The following is a 14461-nucleotide window of genomic DNA, read 5'->3' on the forward strand; positions in this document are numbered from 1 at the left end:
ACTGCTTAAGGAGATGATTGACCTCACCTGTCCTCAATCAAGCAACCTGATTGATCAGCTATATAAAATACCTGGGGTGTGATCATTAGTCCAAAACGTTTTACAACAGAAACCGGTTACTCCAAACGGAAAACGTTTTGCAACGAAAACGAGAATTTCTATTGGACAAATGCAGTTGGTCCCTCCCCGTTTCATTCCGTTTGGTTCTGTTTGATTCCTTGTGAGTACACCCCTGTTTAAGCTAATTTCTATGGTGTGTTCCTAATTGATATTGGAAGAATGTATATGTATGTACTAGTACTTGTGTTTTGACTAGGGTTGAATATTTTCCCGGTATTTTACAAACGTTCCATTCCGAGAATAAATCACTTTTCTCCCGGGTAATGCGGTATTTCCCTCCAAAACCGGAATTGTAATTCTAAAGCATATAAATAGGCCTATATCTGGATTTGATTAGTGATTTGATCGAAAATTCAAGCCTGATGCTACCTGAGACTGATGAATCATACATTAAATACATTTTATGAGCCCAAGCCCAAAAAAGCCCAAATGATTGTGCCGTTATCCAACACATAGACTGTACGCACATTACGCACGACATAAAAGCCCATAGATGTAGCTAGCTTTATGCTCTCTTGGGTAAATAAATCATACAAGCTCCAGTAGGCTAATCTTTGAGTGTGAACTGTATTACTGTACTGTATTATATGGACAGAAATTATGCACCTCCTTCAAATCATGATAAAGTTGGGAAAGAACATGCAATTCTGGTGTAGCACATGCGGTATAGGCTAGCGAATTTGATTTACATTTGGAAATTTAATAGTGCCTATTTCTATAATTAGTAGGCTGACTCATATATACCTATTATAATATTTCCCTAATGTTATTGCCTACCTCCAATTTCTCCCTCAATTGTTGCTTCATTCCTTCCTCGCTTTCAACAGTTAAATGAAATAAGTTTCGTTGTCCGTATCGTCCTCATTCTAATGACATGCTTGCATAATATAGGACTAGAATTAGATGCAGACGGCTTTCACTTCTGTTCACGAAGATTGAATGGTTATGGGTCTGAATAAATAACTGCTATAGCCTACCGCCATCGCGAGTTCGCCCTTCTTTCAAACTACCCGTGAGTTATATTGGCTGCTGTATTTAACATTCAGTAAACAAGAGCTTGCGTCCCTCTTTGAATAGTCTATTGGTATAAGAAATGCAACAACAACAAAAAGTCCAGCAAGCTATTCTAGTCTAGCTTTTCCTACATGAGACTCCAAGAGCTAAGGAGCGTTTTTTTAAAGGAGAGAGGCCAGCAGAGCACAGATGCGTGCGTATTGCGCAAGAGACCGAGACTATAAATTAGAAACTTATTATGCATAACCCATCATTCATTACCTAAATATAAGGCTAGTACTGAATTGAATGTACTACCAGAAAGAGGTAAGCTAGGACATCTATATATATATATGCCTATATCAATCTTGAACAGGATTATCTATTTGATGCAATTTGAATGGAATTGAAAAAGACTGCGAGAGAGTGCTCACGCGTGCACTGATTTAAAGCAACGATATTCGAGTGATAGGCGGTGTTAAAACTGTGCAGCTGCAATTAATAAATATATATCTTTACAATTAAAAAATAAGGTGACCCCGAAAGCCAGATGAAGATGTGTAAATTCGACGCGCATTCGGTCCTTATATTACTGTAGCATAGGCTATGCTGCAGCAAATGTAGGGCCAACCTGTCACAAGAAAAAAAGTTACCATGATGAGATTATAGGTCTACATGCATTGTGAACTGCGCTCCATACTGAGATGGGCTGTCTGTCCACACCCTGAGCGTTGATGACTGATCAGGCAGAGAGTAGCGAGAAGACCTTAGAGATGCCAGATTTAGACATCGCATATAATTTAACAGTTCCATTTCACGTCATGCTGTTCATATAAATAATGTATTATAATTTACCGATTTCTCACAGTTATTTATCCCGTGAAAAATGAGTGGTCTTGGGCGGGTTCCCGCCATTCAACGCTAGTTTTGACCCTTGCTTGTCTGGGAATAAATCCATAACAAGTGTGTCCTTGCTGATGTCGTGGATGTCATCCTAACACGGGTCAATGTTGCCGCTGATGTGTGCAAGGATCTGACATTGTTACAGCCACCTACGTCATTCCATGCATCAGAGGGAGGACTCTAGAGATGGAAGAGGAAGCGAGACACCCCCCACTCGCTGTTTATTATTATTATATTTGTTGTTATTATGGTTTAATGAGAGTAGCTTAGTGGTTAAGAGCGTTGTGCCAGTAACCGAAAGGTCGCTGGTTCTAATCCCCGAGCCGACTAGGTGAAAGATCTGTCGATGTGCCCTTGAGCAAGGCACTTAACCCTAATTGCTCATGTAAGTCGCTCTGGATAAGAGCGTCTGCTAAATGACTATTTTTTTATTTTTTTATTTAGGTCCTCGGGCCCCCAAGGTGTGCATGCTTTGGTTTTTGCCCTAGCACTACACAGCTGATTCAAATAATCAATGAATCATCAAGCTTTGATTATTTGAATCAGCTGTGTAGTGCTAGAGCAAAATCCAAAACGCGTACCCCTTGGGGTCCCCAGGACCGAGTTTGGGATACTCTTCTTGACCAGACCCAGCTGCTCTTACATTGGTTTCTATGGGAGACACACCCAATTAAGTCTACCGGAACTGACCATAAAAAAAAGGTAAACGGCCTTATCCACCATATTTTCCCTTTAGCCAATCAACAAAGATATTTTGGAGTACCCATAGAGATGGATAGAGGGCACACTTGCCACAAGGCCAGAGATTGGAGTACCTCACCCCACATCTGCCATCTGCTGCTGATCCCAATGGCTGATCCTCTGCAATTCCGGAAAACACACAACAGTTCCTGTCTGAGCAGAACACTGAGCAGAATTGCTGCCGAGTACCTACATGTTGAAGCGTCCTTTCCAGTTGTGGAGCACCTCTTCAGCATTGGAGGGCATGTCATCAGAGGCAACAGCTAGTCACTTTTAAAAAGGCAGTTATAAACTTTACTTGTTATGGAATAATTTTTAACACTTACAATACAATTAAGATGTGATTTAAAAATAATATAAGGTGTGTGGTGTGTGTGATGCAGCACTGCGGATGTAGTAACCGAAAAAGGACAAATAAATTGTATAAAATGCGACTTTATTAAACTTTTTTTTTCCTTTTTTTCCATTGACATTATCATAATAAAATTCCTCTAAAACAGAAGCACACAGCTATGTTGTACCAATTAGAGACTTTTACAACTCTAAAATTAAGCATGTTCAAGAACCTCGAGAACACGATGCCAGGAAAAAATATATATTCATATATATTTCATTTTTCATATACTTTTATATCGTCTATATTTTCACCTATAATAAAAGGCACTTGGAAATTGTTTAAAAATACTGACATTTAAAATATCTCAAAAAATGTGCAAAAAATAAATTGGATACAGGCCTCTCGTGGCCTTAGTCTTACATTAACCCTTTGCGCACTGCTGTGGCACTTCAGTCAATGAATGGCTTCCCTTGTATGTGGCACTAATATTGCTAGCTATCACAATTCAGTGCCCCAAATTTTGCTGTGTTAAGCACATACTGTGACTCTCGTTATAGCTTAATTATTCATTGGCGTCAATTAGCTTTTTGTTTTTAACCCTTTAAGAAAAAAGTACCGCTTCTTTTCAACTGTGACAGATAGGGGTTCATTCTAAAAAAGAGAACCTCAATCCAACATTAAAGTTATTGCTAGTGCTCTTGGTCCTCAAAACAAGCAAATTACAGAACCGTATCAACCCACTGAGAATGAATTGTCTTATACATTTTGCATGTTCAACTGTTGGCAATTGGCATATCCCCTATAATATAAACACTCCTGGGGAGGACAAAAGTGCAGAACATTACATGACAGAACGTGCTCAAAGGGTTAATGATTCAAACAGCTTATTTTTATATTGAAATATGTGGAACCTAGAATAGGATCCGTGTCAATTTCAGCTTTCTCCACCCAGCAGACTAGAACCCTAGTCTTGTCCCAGATCTGTTTGTGCTGTCTTGCCAACTCCTATGGTCATTATTAAGAATTGGCCAGACTGAACAAACAGATCTGGGACAAGGCTACCAGAACACTCCAATCTCTCTCTCTCTGGCTTCAATGAGCAAGAGAGACAGAGGAGGAGAGAGAGACGAAGAGATGAAAGGACAGAGGGGATTGGGCTGGGGAGAACAGTCATGTCTGAGGATTCCACTGTTGCCAGGGAAACCTAGCCTACTTAACACCTGTTACTGATGACATCATCTGACTCTGAAATCACACTGGAGGTTGGTCCACTGATACGGAGGTGGTTTGCTTCTACCATGCCTGCCTGGAGGGAGATGGCGATACTGGCCACCAAAGAGGAGGGTATAGCGTGTGTGTCCGTGTGTGCAGCACTCTCCGCGTGTGTGTGATCGCAGTGATTAAGAGTGGCCGAGGCAGAAATAGAAATATGCAGTGAATCTGCCCAGCACAAATCCTCCCTTGGCTTGTCAGAGATAGCACTGCAGCCTCCGGCACAACATTATTTATTTTGACCCGCTCCTTAAAAACCCCAAACATATTTAGCCAGAGAGGATTATACTGGATATTTGGGTTTGTTTACTGTGTGTGCATACTTTAGTGTTTTTGTCTGTCTGTCTGTCTGTCTGTCTGTGTGCGTGCCTGTTTGTGTGTGTGCCTGCCTGTTTGTGTTTTTTTACTCTGGTGAAAAGCTTTGTGGTGACCGCTGACTGGCTATAGAGGGAGTGAGAGAGTTCAGCCTTTTGGCTATAATTTATATATATAAAACAGAGGGCAGACAGAGTTCAGTGACCCAGTTTCCCTGCTGGCTGGCAGCATCAGGCAGGGAGCAGAGAGAGAGAGTATTTCAGAGACGAGAGGCCCTGGTGAGGGTGGGATGGGCAGATGGAGGGGCACTCACTCTACAGACCTGGCTGCCCTCATTTGCTGGCAAAGTGCCTCTCCCTTCATCTCTCTCTCGCTCACTCTCTACCATGTTCATTCATTTCTCCATTAACTCCCACCCGCTCTCTCTCTCAACCCCCCCCCCCCCCCCCCTTCTCTCCTGGACACCCACCATTTTAGATGTTCAGATTGCAGTTTGTTCAGTTAATTTTGTCATGGGAATCTCTTCAGCTAGTCTAGCCCTAGGTCTGTTAAACCCTTCATCTAGTCTAGCCCTAGGTCTGTTAAACCCTTCATCTAGTCTAGCCCAAGGTCTGTTAAACCCTTCATCTAGTCTAGCCCAAGGTCTGTTAAACCCTTCGTCTAGTCTAGCCCTAGGTCTGTTAAACCCTTCGTCTAGTCTAGCCCTAGGTCTGTTAAACCCTTCATCTAGTCCTTACAGATGCCCTCTGTTTGCAATCAGAAGTTCAGAACTAATCCTCTCCTCTGGATGGCGCTGTGTAAATTGGACACTGATTAATGTGTCCAGTCTGTGTAGCTATGGGCCGGTAGACCACCACGACCACAGATCTCCATCCACCAGACCACATGGTCACTTTGACAGCACCATAAACATACTGTATGGGTCCAATAGATGGACTCAGAGAGTGTATGGGTCTGGAGGTAAACCCTGTCAATAGATGGACTCAGAGAGTGTATGGGTCTGGAGGTAAACCCTGTCAATAGATGGACTCAGAGAGTGTATGGGTCTGGAGGTAAACCCTGTCAATAGATGGACTCAGAGAGTGTATGGGTCTGGAGGTAAACCCTGTCAATAGATGGACTCAGAGAGTGTATGGGTCTGGAGGTAAACCCTGTCAATAGATGGACTCAGAGAGTGTATGGGTCTGGAGGTAAACCCTGTCAATAGATGGACTCAGGGAGTGTATGGGTCTGGAGTTAAACCCTGTCAATAGATGGACTCAGGGAGTGTATGGGTCTGGAGGTAAACCCTGTCAATAGATGGACTCAGGGAGTGAGTACTCTCTCTACAGAGTGAGGATATGTACAGGGCCTCTTCTATAACTGTGTGATTGTCAGTGAGGATTATGATGTCTTATTATTATTATAAATTGGACATCCCCTGACCCCACTCACCTGGGTCGTGTTCATTAGGCACCAAACGCACTGAAAAAGGAAGGGACTATCTGGATTTGTCCAATGCTCAGAAACGCTACTTTTCCATTGCAAAACGCTTTTTAAATGTTTTCTGTAGCATGTCCTAATGAACACAACCCTGTTCAGGACAGGAAGGACCATCCTCCCTTCTGCCCCTCCATCCACACCCCTCCACAGCCCAGGCCAGCCCAGGGAGAAAGCTGAGTTACAGAGCAGCCATCGCAAGAAACATGAAACAAAGCAACTTCAACATCAGAAAATGTCTCGTCTGAACATCGATGACAAAAGAACAAACAAATGACTAACAAAAACAACCATAACTGTGATTATCAAAACAATGGGCATACCATCATGGAAAATAAACTATCGACATGGAAAATGGAAATTTAAGACCTTTAAAGAAAGATGGAGGGACAGTGAGTAGAGGTGGAGGGGTATTTGTCTCTTCAGGGGAATGTTCCTTGTGTTAAGATGCTCCTCTCCCCTCCCCTCCTATACCCCCATAACGGGGTTCACTCAACATTCTACATACATCATATCTCTGCGACGCAAGCTTGTGGAAGGACCCCAGAGTCCACAGAGAAAGGTGGCCCTTTCAAGCCTGAGTGTAAATTAAGGGAAAACCAAGTTAGTGAAGATGGAAAGAGAAAGACAAAATGTTTCCAGAGAGTCACAAGTACAAGTTGGCAGTAACATGTTTTGTAAAACGTAAAAAAGACATTGGTGTGTATGGTATAGGTGCATGTTGAATGCATCAATCGAACCATACAGATTTTTACATAAGTAAGTTGTTCTAAAAGTCAGTGAATTAACCCCACTTCTTTGGAAAAGTGAAGTGAGGCAGTTTCTAGTGTGGCTGTGGTTCTCCGACCAGTCCAGCTGTATGTAGCAGTAAAGCCTGATTCACACTATAGGGCCAAACCATGCCTAACTGTAGCAGGCTGGCCTGGTTACGCCATGATGCTGGAACCATGCTAAACAGAACAATGTGAAAAGAAAATCCGAGCCATCATGGTATGGTTTGAGTCAGCCCTATAGTATAAATCAGGCATTAATGTGTCACACACCCTGTGGTTCAGGATACACAGCACCCAGTCTGCCCTCAAGGCTGGATATTTTTTGGCACAATGTGGGACTGTTGAACTCGGGACACAGCAACCAACAACCAACTCCACAAGGACTCAGGACTCCAAGTCAGGCTTTGAATGTTCTCTTCACTGGACAACCACCTGTTTTACACAGCTGGTTTTAATGACAGGTCACTTCAAATACTGTACCACAACACAGTGTGTTACTTAAACAGTGGGCCTTTCATACTCAGTACTTAACTCACTTTGTCAGTTAGAAGTAGAGGTGTTGTGGACAATAATAAATTGGACTGGTAGAATGGGACTGGGAGGCTGACTGGCCGTAGTGATTCACCTTTCCACTAGGGGGTACAAAACAACACCTGTGCCATAGACGTCACCGTGAAGAAGAAGAAGAAGAATATTGGTAATTTGCTGGGTGATATAACACCGTTGTCTGCCTTCTAAGACCTTAGTTGCTCTGTGTCCTTACACAAGCCCTTAGTCTGCAACGACAAGCCCGTCACATATCATTGTGGAAAGGGCTTGTCCACGATGGTCACCCTCCCCGAATTGGGAAAAGATTGTCAAAAATAGTCATCAAAGTGCTCACGTTTCGGTTACGTTTGAGGAGAGTTGTTGAGAGGTTAGCAGCAGTTGTGAGGTTACAACACTATAGCCGGTTACACCATCAGTGCTGTGGGTTTATGTACTGACTCAAAGGGGGTTGTGTGTCATTCTGATTGACATACACATCATCCAATAACGCGTGTGCTTCTGTGGATGGCATTCTGATTGACATACACTATATCCAATAGCACCGTCCTATTGTTTAAAGTAGGGAGGTGCAGTCAATGACCCGCATTCAATTAATCCGTAATCCCCTTCTAAATCAGTTCGACTTTACTTCCGATAAAACAGGAAGTTTGTCCAATTGTGTTCACAGCACTTTGTACGAAGTAGTTTATGTAGCCTTTAAAGCAGCAGAATGGGGACGTACTGTGTGTTGCTAGCCTAGCAGCGAGCGCGTCCTACTGTTTCATTTGTGTGTCTACCTCACTGCTAGGCCGCAGTGCACACTGTCAACATGAACATTATAAATACATACACATGAGGTGGAGCTTGAGCAAGGACACAGAGCATTAGAAGACTGTCGTTTCAATGGAGCCTGTCCATAAACAAAGGAAATGTAAGTAAGTGAGAAAAGCAAGACAAGAGACAGAGAATGTGTTGAAGAGGTGAGGAGGGCCGCTGTTGCATTTTTTTTCAAGCCTTGTGAAATAATACAAAATTACACGATTGAAATATATTTCTGAGTTGTTGTTGGTCCCAAAATGTGCTAGACAAATGCAAAGATAGCCTGCCAGATCCCTCAGTTTACGTTTCTCTTATGAATTATATTTGTTTGTCAGAGCCAATTCACAAACTGAGGTGTGGATTTTGTTGTTTAGTTTAAGTTGCCTTTCTTTCTTTTCACCTTTCTTTCCCCCCCCACCCCCCGAGCTCCTCTGGAATGTGTGTGTGTGTGTGTGTGTGTGTGTGTTAGTTGACCACAGCTGGCTTGAGCACAACCGTGCCAGAGGGGATGACCACCCAGGACAGGGGATCGTGGGAGGCCCCCGTGGAGAGGTTCAGCACCCCCCCACGGTGGAGCTCGTCCTCCCCCTCCTCCCCCCCAATTTTTCCCTTGCAGTGACGCCCGTGGTGGTGGGCCCTGCGCTCCGAGGTGGACGACCCCATAGATCCTCCTAGGGACACAGGGACCATGGTGGGCCCCAGCCCCAGGGCCGAGGAGGGGAAGGCCGGGGAGAGCCCCAGGGACGACTTGGTGGCCAAGCTCAGAGGAGAACCATTGAAGGACAGGATGGAGGTGGTGCAAGGGGAGCTGGGGCACCCCCCCAGCATGCTCAGGTCCAGGGGCCGAGGGCCGAGGGGGGATAGAGGGATGGAGCCCCCCAGGCCCTGCAGAGCGTGGCCCCCCAGGAGAGCGGCAGCGGCGCTGGGGATGATGATATGGGCCCCACTGATGTAGCTCAGCTCCGACTCCCCCAGCTTCCCCCCCCCTCCTCCACCCATCCCCATCCCCACCCCCAGGGGACCCCCCTTGAGCAGGGAGCCCAGCCCGCCCGGAGAGCCTTGCTCCTGGGCTACAGAGTGGCCGTGGGCCTTGATGTGCTTACGGAGGGAGCTGGGGTCTGTGTAGCGCTTCAGGCAGCCGGCCATCTTGCAGTAGTAGGGCTTGTCCACGTAGTGGGTGCGTGTGTGCTTGAAGCGGTCGCTGGAGTTGGAGTAGCGCTTGTTGCAGCCCTCGTATGGACAGATGTAGGGCTTCTCACCTGAGGAGAAAAGACATACAGGTAAGTTATTCAATAAACTTTATTAGTTATTTTAGCATTAGAGATTGCATGAAGGCATGCATGCTTTCAAGTGTATACAGCAGACAAGAGAATGTGTGACTTTACAGTGAGTGCATCTTTTCAATATTTTGCGCTGATCTGTCTGTGTCTGTCTGTCTGTCTGTGTCTCTCTGTCTTGTCTGTCTGTGTGTGTGTCTGAGTGTCTGACCAACCTGTGTGTGAGCGGTTGTGTATCTTGAGGTTCTCCAGGCGAGAGAAGCTCTTGTTGCAGGTGGGGCAACGGTGAGGCTTCTCATTGGTGTGGGTACGGATATGGATAAGCATCTTGTACCTGCAGACACACACACACACACACACACACACACACACTTGAGTATAATAACAGATACACACGCATACCCATATGTAACAATTTACTTGAATGGGTACAAGGCATTCATAACATCTTTATGAACAGTTACGAAGGTAGTTTTGAATGATATGGCACACTCAGAGGTGTTATGACCAGTTTCATGAAGGAGTTATAAATGCCTTATGTTTGACCCATTCAAGTGGTTAGCTAATCATCTCACACAATCATCTTAGTCATGATCTGAGTTAAAGCTCACCTAGCGTTGAAGCCCCGCCCTTTGCGAGCGCAGCCATCCCAGTGGCAGCAGTAGCCAGAATCCTTTTCAGGTTTGACATGGAAGTCGTTGACATGGTCCACGAGGTCTTGCAGGGAGTCAAAGAGAAGATGGCACTGGGGATGGTGGAAGACAGAGTTCAATGTGTCAAATCGGAGGGCCTGTTGTCTGGACCTCTGGCAGTCTCTATGGGGGTGCCACAGGGTTCAATTCTCGGGCCCACTCTATTCTCTGTGTATATCAATGATGTCGCTCTTGCTGCTGGTGACTCTCAGATCCACCTCTACGCAGACGACACCATTTTGTATACATCTGGCCCTTCATTGGACACTGTGTTAACAAACCTCCAAATGAGCTTCAATGCCATACAACACTCCTTCCGTGGCCTCCAACTGCTCTTAAACGCTAGTAAAACTAAATGCATGTTCTTCAATCGAACGCTGCTTACACCCGCCCACCCGACTGGAATCACTACTCTTGGCGGGTCTGACAACTACAAATACCTAGGTGTCTGGTTAGACCGTGAACTCTCCTTCCAGCCTCACATTAAGCATCCAAAGTTAAATCTAGAATCGGCTTCCTGTTTCGCAACAAAGCCTCCTTCACTCATGCTGCTAAACATGCCCTCATAAAACTGACTATCCTACCGATCCTTGACTTCGGCGATGTCATTTACAAAATAGCTTCCAACACTCAACTCAGCAAATTGGATGTAGTCTATCACAGTGCCATCCGTTTTGTCACCAAAGCCCCATATACTACCCACCATTGTGACCTGTACGCTCTCATTGGCTGGCCCTCACTACAAATTCGTCGCCAAACCCACTGGCTCCAGGTCATCTATAAATCACTTCTTGGCAAATCCCCGTCTTATCTTAACTCAATTGTCACCATAGCAACACCCACCCGTAGTATGCGCTCCAGCAGGTTATCTCACTGGTCATCCCCAAAGCCAACACCTCCTTTGGCCACCATTCCTTCCAGTTCTCTGCTGCAAATGACTGGAACGAACTACAAACATCTCTGAAGCTGGAGACACTTATCTCCCTCATTAACTTTAAGCATCAGTTGTCAGAGCAGCTTACCGATCACTGTAACTGTACACAGCCCATCTGTAATTAGCCCACCCAACTACCTCATCCCCATATTGTTATTTACATTGTTATTTATTTTGCTAATTTGCACCCCAATATCTCTATTTGCACATCATCTTCTGCACATCTATCACAAATTGTAATTATTTTGCACTATGGCCTATTTATTGCCTTACCTCCACAACTTACTACATTTGCACATACTTGTATATAGATTTTCTATTGTGTTATTGACTGTACGTTCTGTTTACCCCATATGTAACTCTGTGTTGTTGTTGTTTTTATCGCACTGCTTTGCTTTATCTTGACCAGGTCGCAGTTGTAAATGAGAACTTGTTCTCAACTGGCTTACCTGGTTAAATAAAAGGTGAAATAAAATAAATAAGAGGAAGAATAATGTAAAAGAGAGAAAAGGTTTAACATCCACCACTGTCATTGCCAAATGTTAAAACAATGACCTTTGTAGTGTCTAGTCATGGTAACACCTGGCTACAGAGCAAAACGGGTTCTAGCCTGGTCCCAGATCTGTTTGTGCTGGCTTGCCAACTCAACAATGACCATTACATAGCAGTTGGCAAGACAACACAAACCGATCTGGGCCCAGGCTAAAATGTTTCCCCTGTTGCATCACTTCCTGTGTCTCACCTTCCTCCAGCGACAGGCCAGCTGTTCGTCTGCTGAGAGATCGGGAGAGGCCCGCTTGTCGTTGGGCTGGCCAATGAACATGGATGACGGCAGGTGGAGTCCGGCCCCAGCACCAATCGGCACGAAGAACTGGAAGGCCTGCGAGGAGGCTCTGCTCTCCACGTAACGGATGTGAGCTGAGTCCTGAGAGAGAGGAGGAAGAGGATGGAGGAGGATTAGATGTCTGTCTGTTCCCTCTACTACACTCAGTCAGCAGCCCCACAGAACAACATCTGTTCCCTCTACTCCCATTATTTTCACAATTTTCTCTCTTTCCATCTCCTGTCCCTGTCCCTCTCCATCTCCTGTCCCTGTCCCTTTCCATCTCCTGTCCCTGTCCCTCTCCATCTCCTGTCCCTCTCCTTCCACTCTGTGGTGAGAACATTCATATTTGGCTTAAGTCATTATAAAATCCAACAGTGGTGCTGTGACTGGATGGACCCTTGGTCTGTAATGAGAGCCTTCTATCCTGGGCCGTGTCCTCTGACTCAGCCTGGTTAGTGCCAGCAGCACACAGGCAACATTAGGGGCACAGAGCAGCTCCTAACACCCCTGTCACACTTCACATAAGTGAATCAAGTTGTGCTGGGGAGGGGGGGGGGGGCACTTTTTATCACACACATGTGTCCTGTGTTCTGTATAACAAGCTGTCTCTGTCTCACTCTGTCTCTCTGTCTCTGTCTCTCTCTGTCCCTCTCTGTCTCTCTCTGTCTCTCTCTCTCTCTCTGTCTCTCTCTCTCTCTCTGTCTCTGTCTCTCTCTGTGTTACTTGCACTCAGTGGCCTCAGGCATTGTGTGTGTGTGTGTGTGTGTGTGTGTGTGTAATCAGATTTACAGCGAGGTACAGCCATGCAGACCTCACGCCGCCTAATTCAATTCGCTCCCAATTGTATTGAGAGCTGCTGGCTGTGGCCATTCTGCCTCCCTGTAAGTCCCAGACAAGCACTCCCACAAACATGGGCACACACACACTCATATAACCGTGCACACACACAGATACATAAATGCATGCACACACATACACAACTGCCAAAACATAGACACATACAACTGCCAAAACATAGACACAAGCACACACATACAAGCGCACGCACACATACACACTGATGAATGCAGAAGCATAGCTGAGTGCCGGGAATTGGTCTCATTTTATAAGATTTGTCACATGCAAATTTTTGACATAGCTGGAGCCTGTTAGACAGCCACAGGATTGTGGTCCAGTTACAGTCATCTCTCTCTCTCTCTCTCTGTCTCTGTCTCTGTCTCTGTCTCTGTCTCTCTCTCTCTCTGAGACGTAGTTTATAGTGTGTGTGAGCCCTCTTGTTCTCGCTGTGTTCCTGACTCATTGGTGTCGTGCCGCCTCGCCTTTTCTCATGAAAGCTAATCTACTGGGGAGAGGACAGTGTGACAGGGTATTAGTTCTAACAGATACAGCTGGGATTGGTGCGGAAGCATCTCTCTCTCTGCTTCTTCCTCTTCCTCCTCCTCCTCTCTCCTCTCTCTCAATTCAGAAGTGTCCGTACTGTCAGATGGTTTCTACTCACCCCTGCAATGATGTGGTGGGAGACCCCGTTTCCGTTGGTCATCTCTGGGGAGCTGGAGGTGTGGCGGGAGGAGGGGGACATACTGAGGTCCACGGCCGGGGGGGTGGGGGGTGTCTCTGGCCTCTCTTGGGAGACCACCGGCACACCTGTGGAAGGGGGAGGGAGGTCAGACTCTGTCAGATCGGTCGGTCAGAGTATCTAACACCTGTGGGTGTGTGATCTGGTTAGAGGGATTGATTGGCAGTCTGTTACAGCTATGGGTTCACCCACTCTTCTCTTTGTGTTCATAACAACTTGTTCAAGTATGAGGTCAGCTTTTATGTTGTTAGTTTGTCCTATCTAATGCCATGTCAGCAATGAACAGAATATGGGAATTTGTACTGCTGTTGAGCCCCTGTGTTACCCACCTCTGTGTGTGCACAGTGTCACCCACCTGTGTGTGTGTGTGTGGGGGGGTGGGTGTGTTGTCACCCACCTGTGTGCGGCGAGGCCGGGGAGGCGGGCACTATGACGGCTGTGCCATCATCAGCCATGCGGAGCTGCCGGGCACGCTTGGAGGGTATCGGAGAGAGGGTGAGGGGCGACCGTGCACCCCTGTCCCGCCCGTTGACACACCCTCGGGGGAGCATTAGGTCCAATGGCTCGTCCAGGGACAGCATGGCTGCAGCCCACGGACCTCCCACCTGCACAGACAACCAATCAGAGAAGGACATGGTTAGCTATTCAATAGTGATGGTGGGAAAAATCTATAGAGTTCCATATTGGGATATTATTTTTGATAATGTATCGTATTGTTTTGACAATATCGCAACATTATTTTTGCACTAGGTGGCTGTACCTGCCTGCACCAAAACTCCTTCATAGCTTGTTCTCCGTCTTCTTTTTAAATAGGGAGCCAATTGGTTTTCAGCACTTTTATTTCCCTGACTGATGCCTCTTGTCTCTCTGCAGCAG

General features: G+C 45.8%; 1 protein-coding gene across 1 annotated transcript; it reads right to left on the reverse strand.

The window, feature by feature from the left end:
• Positions 1-5165: 5165 nt before the first annotated feature.
• Positions 5166-14250, reverse strand: LOC311125524 (zinc finger protein GLIS2-like). Its single transcript, XM_084199561.1, has 6 exons — positions 13983-14250; positions 13508-13653; positions 11926-12108; positions 10169-10302; positions 9773-9891; positions 5166-9539 (listed from the first exon to the last, which is right to left on the reverse strand). Exons 1-6 carry the CDS (start codon positions 14218-14220, stop codon positions 8746-8748), a joined length of 1614 nt encoding a protein of 537 aa, XP_084055687.1. The 5' UTR covers positions 14221-14250; the 3' UTR covers positions 5166-8745.
• Between the last annotated feature and the right edge of the window lie 211 nt (positions 14251-14461).

Source organism: Coregonus lavaretus (genome assembly GCF_964263955.1).
Source record: "Coregonus lavaretus genome assembly, contig: HAP1_SCAFFOLD_2248, whole genome shotgun sequence".
NCBI lineage: Eukaryota > Metazoa > Chordata > Actinopteri > Salmoniformes > Salmonidae > Coregonus > Coregonus lavaretus.